The 13,537-nt window shown below is 42.9% G+C and overlaps 1 protein-coding gene across 19 annotated transcripts in view; it reads left to right on the top strand.

Moving 5' to 3' along the window:
* The window catches only part of PRRC2C (proline rich coiled-coil 2C), a 68,720-nt gene that overhangs the window by 49,629 nt on the left and 5,554 nt on the right, over nucleotides 1-13,537 (top strand). For 9 of the 19 annotated variants that reach the window (XM_085586834.1, XM_021545877.3, XM_021545885.3 and 6 more), the window contains 9 exons: nucleotides 3,614-3,821; nucleotides 4,653-4,856; nucleotides 5,542-5,663; nucleotides 6,201-6,337; nucleotides 8,263-8,497; nucleotides 9,117-9,239; nucleotides 10,726-10,944; nucleotides 11,693-11,767; nucleotides 12,919-13,022. In XM_085586834.1, coding sequence (XP_085442960.1) covers nucleotides 3,614-3,821; nucleotides 4,653-4,856; nucleotides 5,542-5,663; nucleotides 6,201-6,337; nucleotides 8,263-8,497; nucleotides 9,117-9,239; nucleotides 10,726-10,944; nucleotides 11,693-11,767; nucleotides 12,919-13,022 — 1,427 coding nt within the window. The remainder of the gene's footprint in view (nucleotides 1-3,613; nucleotides 3,822-4,652; nucleotides 4,857-5,541; nucleotides 5,664-6,200; nucleotides 6,338-8,262; nucleotides 8,498-9,116; nucleotides 9,240-10,725; nucleotides 10,945-11,692; nucleotides 11,768-12,918; nucleotides 13,023-13,537) is intronic. The other 10 variants (XM_085586841.1, XM_085586840.1, XM_085586836.1 and 7 more) reach the window with 7 other exon arrangements.

Genomic DNA, 13,537 nt, shown 5'->3' on the forward strand with positions numbered 1-13,537 from the left:
AAAGGCTTGAAGGATTTGCTTGATAAGCAGAGCTTGATTTCTTCTTAGTTCTAAGATTTTGGTGCAGTGATAATGTGGTTTTGAGTTGGATGGCTGACGTTCCAAGTAGTGACATGTAGTTGGTGTGTTGGTGTCTCTGAAAGGCAGTTAGATCAGCAATTCAGAATGTGTTTTGTAGTGTTGTAAATGTTCTGTTGTTTCCTGCTTTCCAGTGCAGAGCAAGTATGGCGAGTATTTTGAGTGCTGTTTTCCCATTTTGTTGGATTTTGAACTGTGTGTATTGTATGACTCACTAACACAGAGTTGGGCTTTGCTAATGTATTTTTAGAAGTTGTTGGATTTTTTTCTTCTTTTGGTGTCCTAGATCTGCTTTGTCATTGTTACTGCAGGTGACTGAGCCAGTAGAAGTGTTATTGCTGCTTGGTATTAAGGAATAATTGTGTTTGGCCTTAGTTTGCCTTAAGTTTTTAAAAGAAATGAAACTTGACTGGATGCGGAATTAATGCTTTGGAGGAGCTTGCTTGTCAGTCCCAATGAGACTTGTCTCACTGGCTTGATTTGACAACTGCTTGCTTGTGTTCTCTACAGATAAGAAATACTCATATTCTCTTGTTGAATCTCTGCTTTTCTTTTGTTAACACTTTATTTCCTAAAAGAAGTATAACACCTCTTTTAAACAGCAGACCTATAGAAACAGGGAGAGCACTGTGGAGGGACAAGTAGTTTAAAGAAACCTGGGTTTCTGCTGCATTCATGTGTAATGAGTTATCCTAATGTGACTTTCTGGCGTCTGAAAGTGTTGTTCTGAAATAGTGTCTGACTGTTTAGCAGGTGGAGATGGAATCCTGTGTCATACAGGTAGGGCTCAAAGTTACCTGAAAGTTACCTTAAAGTCTGGGACACGGAGCAAACTGGTGGTGTCTGTGTCATTCATCCTGCATTTCTTTTCCTGCTCTTGTGGTGTTGGTGATTTCTCAGTGGATGATAGATTTTTGGATGTGTGGTAATAAAATAGGTCAAAGATCCATGTTTTGGGGCTGTCTTGAAGAACCCTCTGACCAAAATATGGATGGAAAGCTATTTGGAAGCAGCTTTGTCCCTGATTTCTTCATTCCAGCCACTGGAGCTCTACCTCCTTTTCACAAATGCAGGAGGCAGCAGGCTTGTTCTGAAGCACACACCAAGACTGTCACAGCAGGCACAGTTCTGCTCTTTGTCATCCTCTTCCAGTACAGCCCTTGCATCTTTCAAAAGATACTTCTGGAGCAGGAGAGAGGAAAGCATTTCCTTCCTTTTCTTAAGAGAACAAAATGTCCAGGCACTGCCTGCATAAAGGATTAATCCTTGCACCTGCTCTTCCCTCCAGCCCCTGTCACAGAAAGCTGTCTGTGAAGAGACTTGTAGGGAACTTGGCCACAATTGTTCCCACTGCTTGGCATCATTCTTCAGTGGAGGTATAAGGTGCTTGTTTGGGAAGCTATGTTGAGATCTTGTTTTCTTGGAGTAACTTTGCTAAGGACACCTTTACTCAGTCATTCTCTTAAGGACTTGGCTCATAGGGCTGTTGTAGGTAAGGAGCTGAGCAGAAGAAAGTCTAAAGCAATCTCAAACTGAGCTGCTTGGCCCTCTTCATGTCCGAGGTTTCATCTGAAATTTCTCTGTAGGCATCTGGTCGAGAAACAGACATGTTTGAACTTCCTTTTTCTAACCATTTAAGGAAAGGCACATTGGGGTTTGTCTCCAGTGGAGGTTTTGGGTAATATGGGCAGGACTGTTCTGCAGTGTCACAGCTCCAGTGGATCGATGATGAAGAGAAGCCTCAGGCAGGCACGATCTCCTCCTTGTTGCCCTCCTTTTCCCCTAACAGTGAAACTACAACACTGTCCCCAGTCTCACTTAATTTGGAACCTCTTATTCCTCCTCATCTGGTTGTAGATGGTGCTGAATAGGCATTCCTAGAGGATCGATCTCTCTTGCGTCTTTTTCTCTACCTTGTAAAAGCTGGAGGTTGCTAAGAAGCTTTTCAAAAGCAAAGCTGTTTTCCAAAAGAAAACTGCAGGACTCTCTGATATGCTCTAGATGTGCCAAAATGCAGCGTGTAGCATTTGCTATCAATAGTTTCTCTAGGACATCATGAAAAACCAGTGAACGTAGAACCTTCTGCACCTTCTCTAGTCTGACAGTCACATGTACTTACTTTCTCTCAGTGCAAGTGCAATACACCTAAACAAAATAACTTCCAGCATATCAGTGATGAGTGAAGTTTGCCTTGTCTGTAAGAATCAGAACCAGTTTGGAAGAAAGTGTTGTGGAGGGGAAACAGTGAATGATTGCTGGGGAAGATGATCTCAAAAAGGAAAACAGGTGACTTGTTTCTAGAGGACTTAGTGTATAACTAAGTTTCCCTCCTCCCCCTTTATTCTCTTCAGTAATCCACAGTAATCCAGAACATCATTTTCCACATGGGTATGTGTGTTGATCACCTGTGACCCACTTCTTTCAGTATTGTTCTGCTTTTTTATAATTTCTGAAGTATCTAGACAACTTAAGCCATGTTTGGTCTGTCCAGACTGTGCCTAACTAAGTAAAGCAGGGCAGGTTGACAAGTGTGGCTTTGAGAGACTGAGCTAGGGGGGCTCTCTGGAGGAGGCAGTGAGGGCAGATGTGTAGTGAGTATATATTTGCCCCTTAGTATCCACCAGTAAAGAGAGCACCTGGCCTCAAGAAACATACAGTGAGCAATTTCAGCTCTGCTAGCTAAACTTGTGTTTCCACTGGAGACACCTGAAGGTTTTGCAGTATCCATAGACCATGTTTGAGCTTTTATATTAGTGAGTGCAGTATAAACATTAATATTTCCTGTTTGTTGGACCCTCAGAAATGTCTCAATTTAGATTTCACATTGCGCAGCTAACATAGCAAGAATTAGATTTTATTCACTGCAGTAAAACAATGGTTGTTTCCACTTCTGGGGGAAGGTAACTGTGTCTGTAATAAAGTTTTATCTCCCTTGCTGTGCAAGCTCATAATTACAGAATTAGAGGAGCATGAAGCATTTTTTAGCTTTAACATAAAGCAGCACACGCAAGCTGTGTCAGCTTGTGGTTGCTTCTTGAGCAGTAGTTGCTTTGGAAATCTAAACTTGATGCTGTCATGTTCACTGAAGTGTGCAGTAGGTATCTTTGAGAGTCACTCAAAGTGGATTATTGACCAAGAAAGCAAAGGGCTGCTTCGTTTAAAATGGCCCAAGTAACTTGGAAGTAAAGTATTTGATGGAAATGTTTAGAGGGGGTTTTCCCTTTCTTTTGCTCACTGTGTCTTTGCTCTTCATGTGAAACAAAACCAAGGCAAATTAGTGTGAGTGAATTCCCTTTTGAGCATTGGCTGTTAAGATGATGAACTGTGCACATGTGCAGTTGGAACAGATGAGCAGCTCCAACCTGAGGCTGTTTGCTTTTTGCATGAACAGAGTTGCACGATGACAGCGACTTCCAAAAGAGGCTCGCATGAAGCCCCAATTGCCTTTTAACTAAAAAGAACTGTTAAAAGAGGAACAAGGACTGCTTGAAACTTCCTAATAGATGAGGATTTTTTTGTTTTTTCTTTTAAATAGATGGAGTCTGCACGCAAAGCATGGGAGAATTCCCCAACCATGGGGGAGAAGAGTTCACCAGTGACCTCAGCAGCATCTCCCATTGCTGGTGGTGGTGGCAGCAGCAGCAGCAACACTGGGCCAAGCAGTGGCACTTACAGCTCTTTCTCAAGTGCATCAATGCCTCCTATTCCTGTGGCCTCAGTTACCCCCACAACGTCCCTCTCAGGTACCACGTGTCAAAGCAGTAGTGTCCCCTTGTGTTGTTCCTTGCTTATGCTTTTCGATTGGATTCCCTTTGGAATTGTGTAATGCAAAGCTAACAGAAAGTTTGTGCTAGAAATGGAATGTCAGAGCTGAGCAGCAACTTCCCAAATAACCTGTTAACTGATTTCACCTGTTTCACTTCAGTCAGCTGAAAATATTAAACTACTCTCTGCCTGAGTTACTTATGTGGACTTGAAGGAGGAAGCAAACTTCTCTTGCCTGCTGGTTTCATTTTGTTCAGCCAAATGGAGGCAAGCATGTAGATTTTGGGGCAGAGGATAATTCTGATGTTTTACTTCTATTTTTACTCTTGCTTTTTAAGTTAAAGCTTCAAGAACTCATATCAAAACCTATTTGCAAAAGGTAGAGCAAATGCCCAGCTGCTCTTCACAACCAGTGGTTGGTTTCTACCTTGGTTCTTAACAGCAAACAAAAGATGGTAAATCTGGTTAAATCTTCATGCCTTAGAATATTAAAATTTATCTCCATGAGAGGCACAACCACTGTGGGTTGCAAAGTTTTGTTGAATAACTGACCAAGCTGCCTCCTTCAGTACCTCTGTGTGCTCCTGTGCCTGAGAAGGGAGATGTATCAGGGTTGCAGCACTCCCACAGTGAACTCAACAGAATTGGCTCCATGTTTTTCTTGAATTGGATTGAAACAGCTGAATTAGGTTTCAGTGTTCTTTACCAGTTGTGGCTGTGCTCATAGAGCTGTCCCAAAACTTTGACCTCTGAATGATGAGGCTCTGGAATGTCTTTGATTGTTGCATCCCTTGCTTCTGTCCTTCTAGGAGCTGGAACATACACGACCTCTTCACTGAGTACGAAGACTGCAAGCACCTCAGACCCTCCTAACATCTGCAAAGTGAAACCCCAGCAGCTGCAGACAAGCAGCCTGGCTTCTGCCAGCCATTTCTCCCAGCTGAGCTGCATGCCATCCCTCATTGCCCAGCAGCAACAAAGTCCCCAGGTCTACGTGTCTCAGTCTGCAGCAGGTAATGGTGTTTCTGGCTGAGAAGCCACACATCATCTTTTTTTTTTTTTATCTTGAAGCTGGAGAGTTCAATTTGGTTCTAGTTTTGCTCTGCAGTAAAGACAGAATGATAAAGAGTGTTCTGTACTCAGATTCACTAATTGTCTTACTCTAAATCTGCACTGCTTTATCAGGAAGTACAAAGCTGTATAATTTGTTGAAGAAAGTAAGTTGTGAGTTGCTTAATGTACCAACTTTCTGTTGCAGAATAGTAAATTGCTATTTAAGACCAGGAATGATTTAGTTTTCTTTTTAAAATACTACAGTAGTTGATAGTTGTAACATTTTTTCTTTAAGGAAAATCCTATATCTAGTTAACAATCTAGTTAAATTAATTACATGACAGTGTGACACATTCTTACCCTTCCTTCACCCAAATACCTTCTTTGCCCAGAATCTGTTGTTCAACCCTCCAAAATTTTGTGGGATTAATGATACCTGTGCAAGACTGATAAATTTCTGGGGGTGAATTGGAAGACCAAAGCTTTTGAGGCACCCAGCTCTCCAGTGCTGCTCCTTCTCCCAGGCTCTCTGGTAGCTGTTACAGTGGGAAGGACTGACAGTAGCTGCATCTCTAATTCTTGGTGAAAACCTTTCTGGAGGGGTGGTGTTGGGAATCAGGTACTAATTGTATTGCTCTTCCTGAGGTACTGCAGCTCAAATCCCAGCATTTTACATGGATACAAGTCACCTGTTCAATACCCAGCACGCACGTTTGGCACCGCCTTCTCTGGCCCAACAACAAGGCTTTCAGCCAGGGCTCTCTCAGGTATTTGGGGATTCCTGATTCACTTTGTTTCCCTCCCTCTCCATATTGCTTTTAAAGTTCTACTAATGATTTGATGGGGGCAGGGGAGAGTGAGACTAAAGACTGCAAAAAATTAGGTCATGCCTGCCCTTGCTGTCTGTTCTGGTGCATGCAGGCAGTGTTTCATTGTTTGCCATGGAAGTTGAGAGAATAAGCTTCCACTCACAAATATATGGGCAAGTTTATATTCCTGGGAGGTGCTTTTGTGGCCATGTTGGTGTAGGCTTACTCAACTTCTGTCATACAAAATGACATGCAGTCTCAGGCAGTTGTTTTATGTGCAGATCTGAATATTTCCCTTCGTTTCTGCTGGTTGGTTGTAAGGAAAAGTATAAAATTCAACTAGAAAGTACTTTTCATGAGGGCAGCATTACTAGCTCTGCATGCAGCCTTGGGATTTGACATTCTTATTTTACTTTTCATAATGCTACACAAATCCTCACACACGTTCAGCTGTAGCTTTTCTAACTTAATTCTAATGTTTTCTCTTCTATGCAGCCTGCTTCAGTTCAACAGATCCCCATCCCTATCTATGCACCTCTGCAAGGACAGCATCAAGCTCAGCTGAGTTTAGGAGCAGCACCAGCTGTTTCACAAGCCCAAGAGTTGTTCAATTCCTCCTTACAACCTTACAGGTAGGCAGCATAAACCCCAAAGTTCCAAAGAATTACTGAAATTCATTCCCTGCAGACTTGTGTTCTGTGCTCCATAGCTGCTTCATCTTCGTGTCTTCCCCAAAATCTCTTCTGAGACCTCTGTATGCCGATTGTCTGCCTTGTATAGATGTAGCTGTGAAATCATGGGTTAAAAAATGATGCATGATAGTTGTATCTTTAGGAACCCAGGCTAAAGAGCTGAAAGCATCAGTCTGTCATACTAAGAACAGAAAATGTCTGTCCCTTTAATTCAGCAGGTTTTTTTTTTTACTAATCAAACAACACCAGAGTCTTGAAACTCTGTGAAGGTCCAGTTTGAACTCCTGGGTAGTAAAAACCCGATTACAGATATGTGAGGGGCTGCATGTATGTTTTAGAATGTTTTCTCTTTGCTGCTAAAGGTAACAGTAAGACCAGTATCTCTCCAATGGCACTGATAGCCAGACAGATTTCCACTGTAAGCCTTTCAAAGCTTCCTTGCACTTCCTATGAAAACTGCTTCACAGCAGTATAATTCTGACAAATGCTGTTAGTTCCACTTGGAGGAAGCTGCTTTGGAAGTTTAATTAGAGGGTTTTGCATGGGCTGTAGTTAAATCTGCTTGTTGCAATGTAGAAGGCTGAGGCCACAGTAGGTTTAATTAACCACATTTGTATCCTGACTTTGGTGCTTGGCTGACTTTGTGGGACCAACTTGTCCAGCTACAGCTGACAAAAGCTGTTGCAGACAGTTGGTTAATTGCAGAAACACAATCAGGCTGGCAAGTGGTCCAGATAAAATAAATATGATCACACACAAACATGGCATTAATGGAGTTCTAACAGTGTGAGTGCTTCTCCCACATAGAAAATGTGCAGAGGAGGGTAAGATTGGAGATGTACAGGTTGCTGGTTTAAAACATTACAACCAAAAGTTAAAAGTGAGCTAAAAAAAAACTGGGGAAAAAAATTCTGGCTCCATTGAAGCCAGTTGTCTGCATCCAGTCTGGAAGAGTTTTTCCAGTGCTCAGAGAATGGCTGTAAGAGTGTTCTGCAGTGAAGGGATGGTGCAGAGGAAAGTTCACCCAGGTGTGGGGACAAGCAAAACCCACCATCACACCAGCAGATGAGCAGGAGCAGTGCTGTGCTCACACAGGACCAGCACCAGGTAAAGCAAAAAAGTGTTTTCACATCAAAAACACTCTCCTCTGAGCTCAAAAGCTTTGAGAGGAGCACTTAGTTAAAAACTGTTCATTATTCAGTCTGAAGGTGGCTACTCACCAAGTTCCTAATGGGGATGTTCAGATAAATATTTCTGGTGGACTAAACCTGTCTGTGGTGCTTTGCTGTACTGGCTTCAGTCCTCTTTAAACAAACTGCAACTTCCCCATGCAGCTGACAAAGGAATTGAATAGATGATTAAAATTAAAGGCTATGAGGTCTTTTGAAATCAAAACATTTATTTGGAAGCTGGCATGGTCAGCATCCAGTGATTTAAGCTGTATTAGAAGCTGGACTGTGGAGTTCTGTGGAATCGACAGAACAAAGCAGTTCACCTAATGACTAAGTGGAGCTACTCACATGTGCTTTCCCATCCCACCTTGTAGCACAGGAACTAAGAACTTTTCTGTGTTACAGTTAATTATCCAAGAATTATTGCAGCATGAATATCTAAATAGCTAATTGTGATTTAAGATTTTAGTAAGAAGCCTCACTGTTTTTTTTCCTGTGGCCTTTAGTAGTAGCTGTTACTTTGTTGTATGCAGAGTAAATTGAAAAAAATCTACCTTTCTCAAGTGAAAAGGTGTGTAATAGAGCTAAGCATCCTAATTCTGTTTAAAGAATATAAGCTGTGCTCTTCATTTTTGGTGGCTCATTGTTGAGCTCTGTCAGAATTGTTATGAATGACACTTGAATCTCTTGCAGATCCCAGCAAGCTTTCATGCAGAGTGGTTTGTCTCAGCCATCACCAGTGGTTCTGTCTGGCACAGCCTTACACAACTTCCCAGCAGTGCAGCACCAGGAGCTGGCTAAGGCACAGTCCAGCCTGGCATTCCAGCAGACCTCCAATACTCAGCCTATTCCCATCCTGTACGAGCATCAGCTTGGGCAGGCTTCAGGACTGGGAGGCTCTCAGCTGATTGATACACACATCCTGCAGGTAGGAAAGGCTCCACATGCAGACCTTCTGCACTGGGCTGATACAGGACATCAAGTCTTGCTCAGCTTGGGTGGCAGGAAACTTCAAACACTTGGAGGAGAATGGTGTTTTAATTTCATAAATGTACATTAGCGTAATCTCTGAATTGAGATTTGTTCCCCAAATTACAGGGCTCCTTGTTCTTCTGTCATTAATTTGAGCTTCAGGTTTAATTTCTCTTAATGGTGATAAACAGACTCCTCTGAGCTTACAAAATACTGGTGTGTGGAGCTTAGCTGGTGTCCTGCCACTGGTGCCCCTCTGCTCATTTTGCCAGGAGTGCATCACCCACACCCTCTGCACAGGAACTCTGCAAGGCAAGCTCTGTTTCCTGAAGGAGGCTGTTCACTCTTGCTACTTTTTCTGTTCACTCTTCTGTTTGAGGGCTGTTTGCTGCCCTTCCCCCAGATAATGGGTGATAAATGGGCTGTTCCACCACCTGCAAAGGAGAGCTTTATCACAAAGAGAAACCTTCGCATTTGTCAGCTTCCCTTGCTGGGGTTTCTCTGGTACTGGTTGCTGCACCACAGAGCTGCTCTCCTGAATGCTCCTGATGGCATGGTGTTTCTTCTCTTCCTAGGCCAGAGCTACCCTCACTCAGGCTTCAAATCTCTACTCTGGGCAAGTTCAGCAGCCTGGCCAGAGCAATTTCTACAACACTGCACAGTCTCCCAGTGCTCTCCAGCAGGTAAACTATGGCATGGTAAATTTCCTACATTGTATTCTTCCTAAAAGCATGTCATGGTTAGTGGTGTCTGTGGGGTAGGAATAGAGGGGAAGCCTGAGACAACTTGTAATTCTTCCAAAATAAAATTGGAATGTTAATAGTGAAGGAAGGCAGCACTGCACAAACAGAATGGCTCAGAGATTGGATGCCCTGCAGTTCATGTTGATCATTGTCCCTGGCACCCCTCTCTTGAATACTTCATTTTGCAGTGATGGGCAGATACTTAATTGGCACAGTGCTGTTGCTAATTGATTGAGGCACATGATGCCTTTATAAAGCAGATACCAGGAGTGGTGGAGCGAGAAAGAGAGGGGCAAAGTCCAGGTGCTCAGTGCAGCTTATTTGTTAATACCAGTTCTCACTGAGCTGGAACCCAGGAGTGCTCATAGAAAATAACTGAGAAGTTAGCAGATAGGTGATCATGCAGGACAGCCAGGTGAGTAAAATAACTCCACTGATTTGAAAGTTCTTCATTCTTTCGTGAAAGAACTGCTAAATGGCTCTGTGCAGGCATTCTCTCATATTTACAGGATACTGTCTAGTAGTTTCCATCTTCTGGTTCCTTTTTTTTTAATTTAAATGGCTTCCAAAAAAAAAAAAAAAAACCTTGTGATGGATTGATTTGTTTTAATAGCCTACCTCCTATGCAGGAAAAGCTGCCAAGACAGAAATCTAGAAGAGTTGTAAAAGATTGGATGTTCTCTGTTAGAAATCTAGCACAGTTTTAATGACCTTTTAGAAGAGTTGGTACTTTCAATGTGTTCAGTTCTGGCTGTATTTCTGATTTTAATCTGTCACCCTTCAGAGCAGAATCCTTGTAAGCCTTTCACATTTGGGAATCTCTAATCATTCTCCTCATCACACTTAGAGTATAATTTTGCAGGTAGTGGATTGTCAGACCAAGACATGCAGCAACTCCTGCCAGTCAGGTCATGCTGTTTATCACTACCACACTCTGCTGTTTTCAGCCCAGAGCACTCAAAAAAGCAAGCAAGGGACAAGGTTGTGTGGTTTTTGCATTGTTTTTAAGCTCAAACTGCTGGTTGTTGGAACTCCTGGAAAGTAAAATCTAATTATTTCCCAGTGCCCTTTGACTAGAATTGTTTGAAGTAAACATAATCCTGTCCTCTTCCCCCCCACCCCCAAATTGGTTATTTTGTCTGATTTTGTTTTCCAAGTTGAATTAAATTTTCCTGTCACACAGTGAAATAATGTTGAATGATGCTGGAGGTAGGAGATCTCATGCACCTTTTTTTCTGAAAAGTAAATACTCAAATGTCATTACAACTATTTATAATGGCAAACTGAGCAATAAATTCACTTATTTGCTTGCAGCTCTCTGGTTAAATAAATGAACTCATTAAGCCATTTGCTTGGGATAAAGCTGCAACAGAGCTAGTAATGACAGTGACATAATGGCCTTTGTGTCTCTGTTACTGGTGATTTTGTGCTTTCTCTCCAGGTGACAGTACCTTTGCCAGGATCACAGATTTCCCTGCCCAACTTTGGATCCACAGCACAGCCACTGATAGCCCTGCCCCAGTCCTTGCAGCCACCACTACAGCACACCCCACCACAGGCTCAGGCTCAAAACCTGAGCAGGCCTGCCCAAGTGACCCAGCCCTTCAGAGGATTGATCCCAGCAGGAACTCAGCACAGCATGATTGCTGCAACTGGGAAGGTAACAACATTGCCACAGCTCCAGGAGAGAAATGAACGTGAAATAGCTGGTTTTTGGTTTATGTAACCAGCACAGCAGTTCACCCTGACGTCCTGCATCTTTAAAATCTGCCTCAGCTTTGAAAGATAAAAATGCCAGTCAGGGTTAATGCCTGAGTGACTGGGTCTGTGCATTTAGCTGAGGTTTTGTAGCTAACTTGGTGCTGGTGCATTTGCACTGCGGGAATACCTGGTTTGATAGTGGCAGCATGGACTAGTAGGGGACTTCATGCAGAAGCCATGTGGAAAGCAGTACTGAGATGTTGTTGGAGCAACAGGACTCTGCTTGAGTTTGTTGCTTTGCTTCTGGACTCAAACCCAGAACAAGCTGTTTGGGTTCAAGGGTTTCCAGTGCAAAATGGGGAGTTTAGGGGCTTCAGTGGACTCTGTATCAGCCACAACCTTAAGCCAGAATTTAACTGGTATTATTGCTGGGGGTCTGCCTTTCTGAGCAGCACAGCATGGTGCATATTAAGAATGTAGGATATATTCAAGACATGATCTTTCTGTAATGAAAAAAGAAAAGGCTGGTCTTGCTGCTCAGGAAAACTGAGCAACAGGTCTAGTAAGGAAATAACACTAAAACAGTGCAAGAAACTTGTGTATCATGGGGGGGAAGTCTCTCCTCACCTTTATGTGAAGCTGCTAAGGTAATTGCTAATGAGGGGATGTGTGGAGCTGGCTTCCAATCACAAGGTCTCTTGTCTTAGATGGAATCCCAGCTTTACAGGCACCGGGGAATTTCGGATAGTGTGCAGCACTCGGCAGTTGCAGTCCGCTTCCAGGTGAGCAGTGGGTGACACCCTGGACATGGACACAGCTCAGCTGACTGGCAGGAACAGCAAGGTCCTCCCACCTGAGGGACTGACCCATCTCTGCACCTGAAATCCCTGCACCTTCTGGCCTAGATTTTAGGGTGCTTTTGAATATAAAATAGCCCCACAGTCCCAGTGATTTACAGCTGCAATAAGAAAAATCTTAGGTGTTAATTGCATGTCTTGGACAGTAATGGCAACCAGAATTTCAGACCACCTAGCTGAAGTTTGCATCTCCTCACCCCCAGGGTGTGTACAGGGGTTTCTGCACTGTGCAGTTTTCCATTTCCATGGGATCTGGCCAAATCTTTTCAGCTTGGCAGTTGTTAGGAGCCCATTTTGCAAGCAGCAGCATGTTTCTTGCTGCAGTTGTCGCTGCATGTGATCGCTCATTTCAGCAAAAAATAAGGGAAGAGCTGCAGTGGCATCCTGGCCTTGGATGACTTTCCTGCCCTGCTGTAAGATTCCCATCATGTTGCTGCTAAAGAAAGTCAACTTAAAACAACCTCTCATTTTTAAGTGATCTATTGTTGCTGTTATGCTTCGTTGCCATCTGTGGCAATACACTGTTCCAAAGACTAATTTATTCTGTTGAGTGTATCTGCAGAATAGCATTCAGGAGTTATTGCTCCAGTTAGTCTGGAGATTGTTTTGCATGAATGACAACTCCATTTTTGCTGTGATTTGGGTTTGTTTATTTTTATAGACCTGAGCTATACCTTGGTGGTATTCTTCTTCTTAGCATTTTTCAGGATTATTTCTAAATATTTTCATGTGGTACCTAAGATGGGAGTCTTGGATAAGGAGATCTCAACTCCAAAACATACCTTTTTTCTCTTTTTTTAGGGCCAAATAGATGAAATGAATCTCAAACCCCCTGTCATTATGCAGGAGGAGCAAATTAGAAAGCCAATACCATTGCTGCAAGTGCCAGATAGGGCAGGAAAATTGTACACAGAGGTGCTTGTGGTGCTGGGCCTGTCCTAATTATAAGAGGCTGTTCTGCAGTCAGGCTTTCATCTCCACTTAAGTGACCTCTTTTAATTGAGGTAAGCTGACAGCTGCTTAGCAAATGTAATTTTTTAAATTAGAATTAACGTGTCAGTTGCTGTGTTTTTCAGATATCAGAAATGGACCTGAAGGCCTTTGGAGGTGGCATTGATGTTAAACCTGGAACACCACCAGTTACTGGCAGGAGTACTACCCCAACCTCCAGTCCCTTTCGGTAAATCTCCCTTAAGCTCAAAATTCCTTAAAACCAGAGCTAGAAAATGTATCTAGTCATGCATGAGCAGCCTTTTCTGGAAGGTATGAGGTGAGGGGCCACTGATACATGAGATGCTGCTTAATCTGAGCTCTTGAGCAGCATTCCAGTAGGTCATCACATCTGCTGTAGTTAAACAGAAAGAAATGGATCTGAAATAAAAGGTGAAAAATTCTTTTTTGGGTAAATGAAGCTAAACAAGAAGGGGCAGGGAAGATGTAGTTTATGATAAAACTGTAAGACAGTTTATCTGAATTGCGGTGTTCAAAGTAAAAACACTTAAAGGCTTAGACAGCGATTGTGGCAACAGTTCTGTTAGAGGAGTAAGTGTTGTTGCCAGGTCTGTAAGCTGCTCACAAGTGAAATTTGTAAACAAAACAGACTCCTTTGAGCTTAGAAAATACTGGTGTGTGGAGCTTAGCTGGTGTCCCTGCCCCTGGTGCCCCTCTGCTCCAGGAGTGCATCACCCACACCCT

This window comes from Lonchura striata, chromosome 8 (genome assembly GCF_050655825.1).
Source record: "Lonchura striata isolate lonStrDom1 chromosome 8, ASM5065582v1, whole genome shotgun sequence".
Lineage (NCBI taxonomy): Eukaryota > Metazoa > Chordata > Aves > Passeriformes > Estrildidae > Lonchura > Lonchura striata.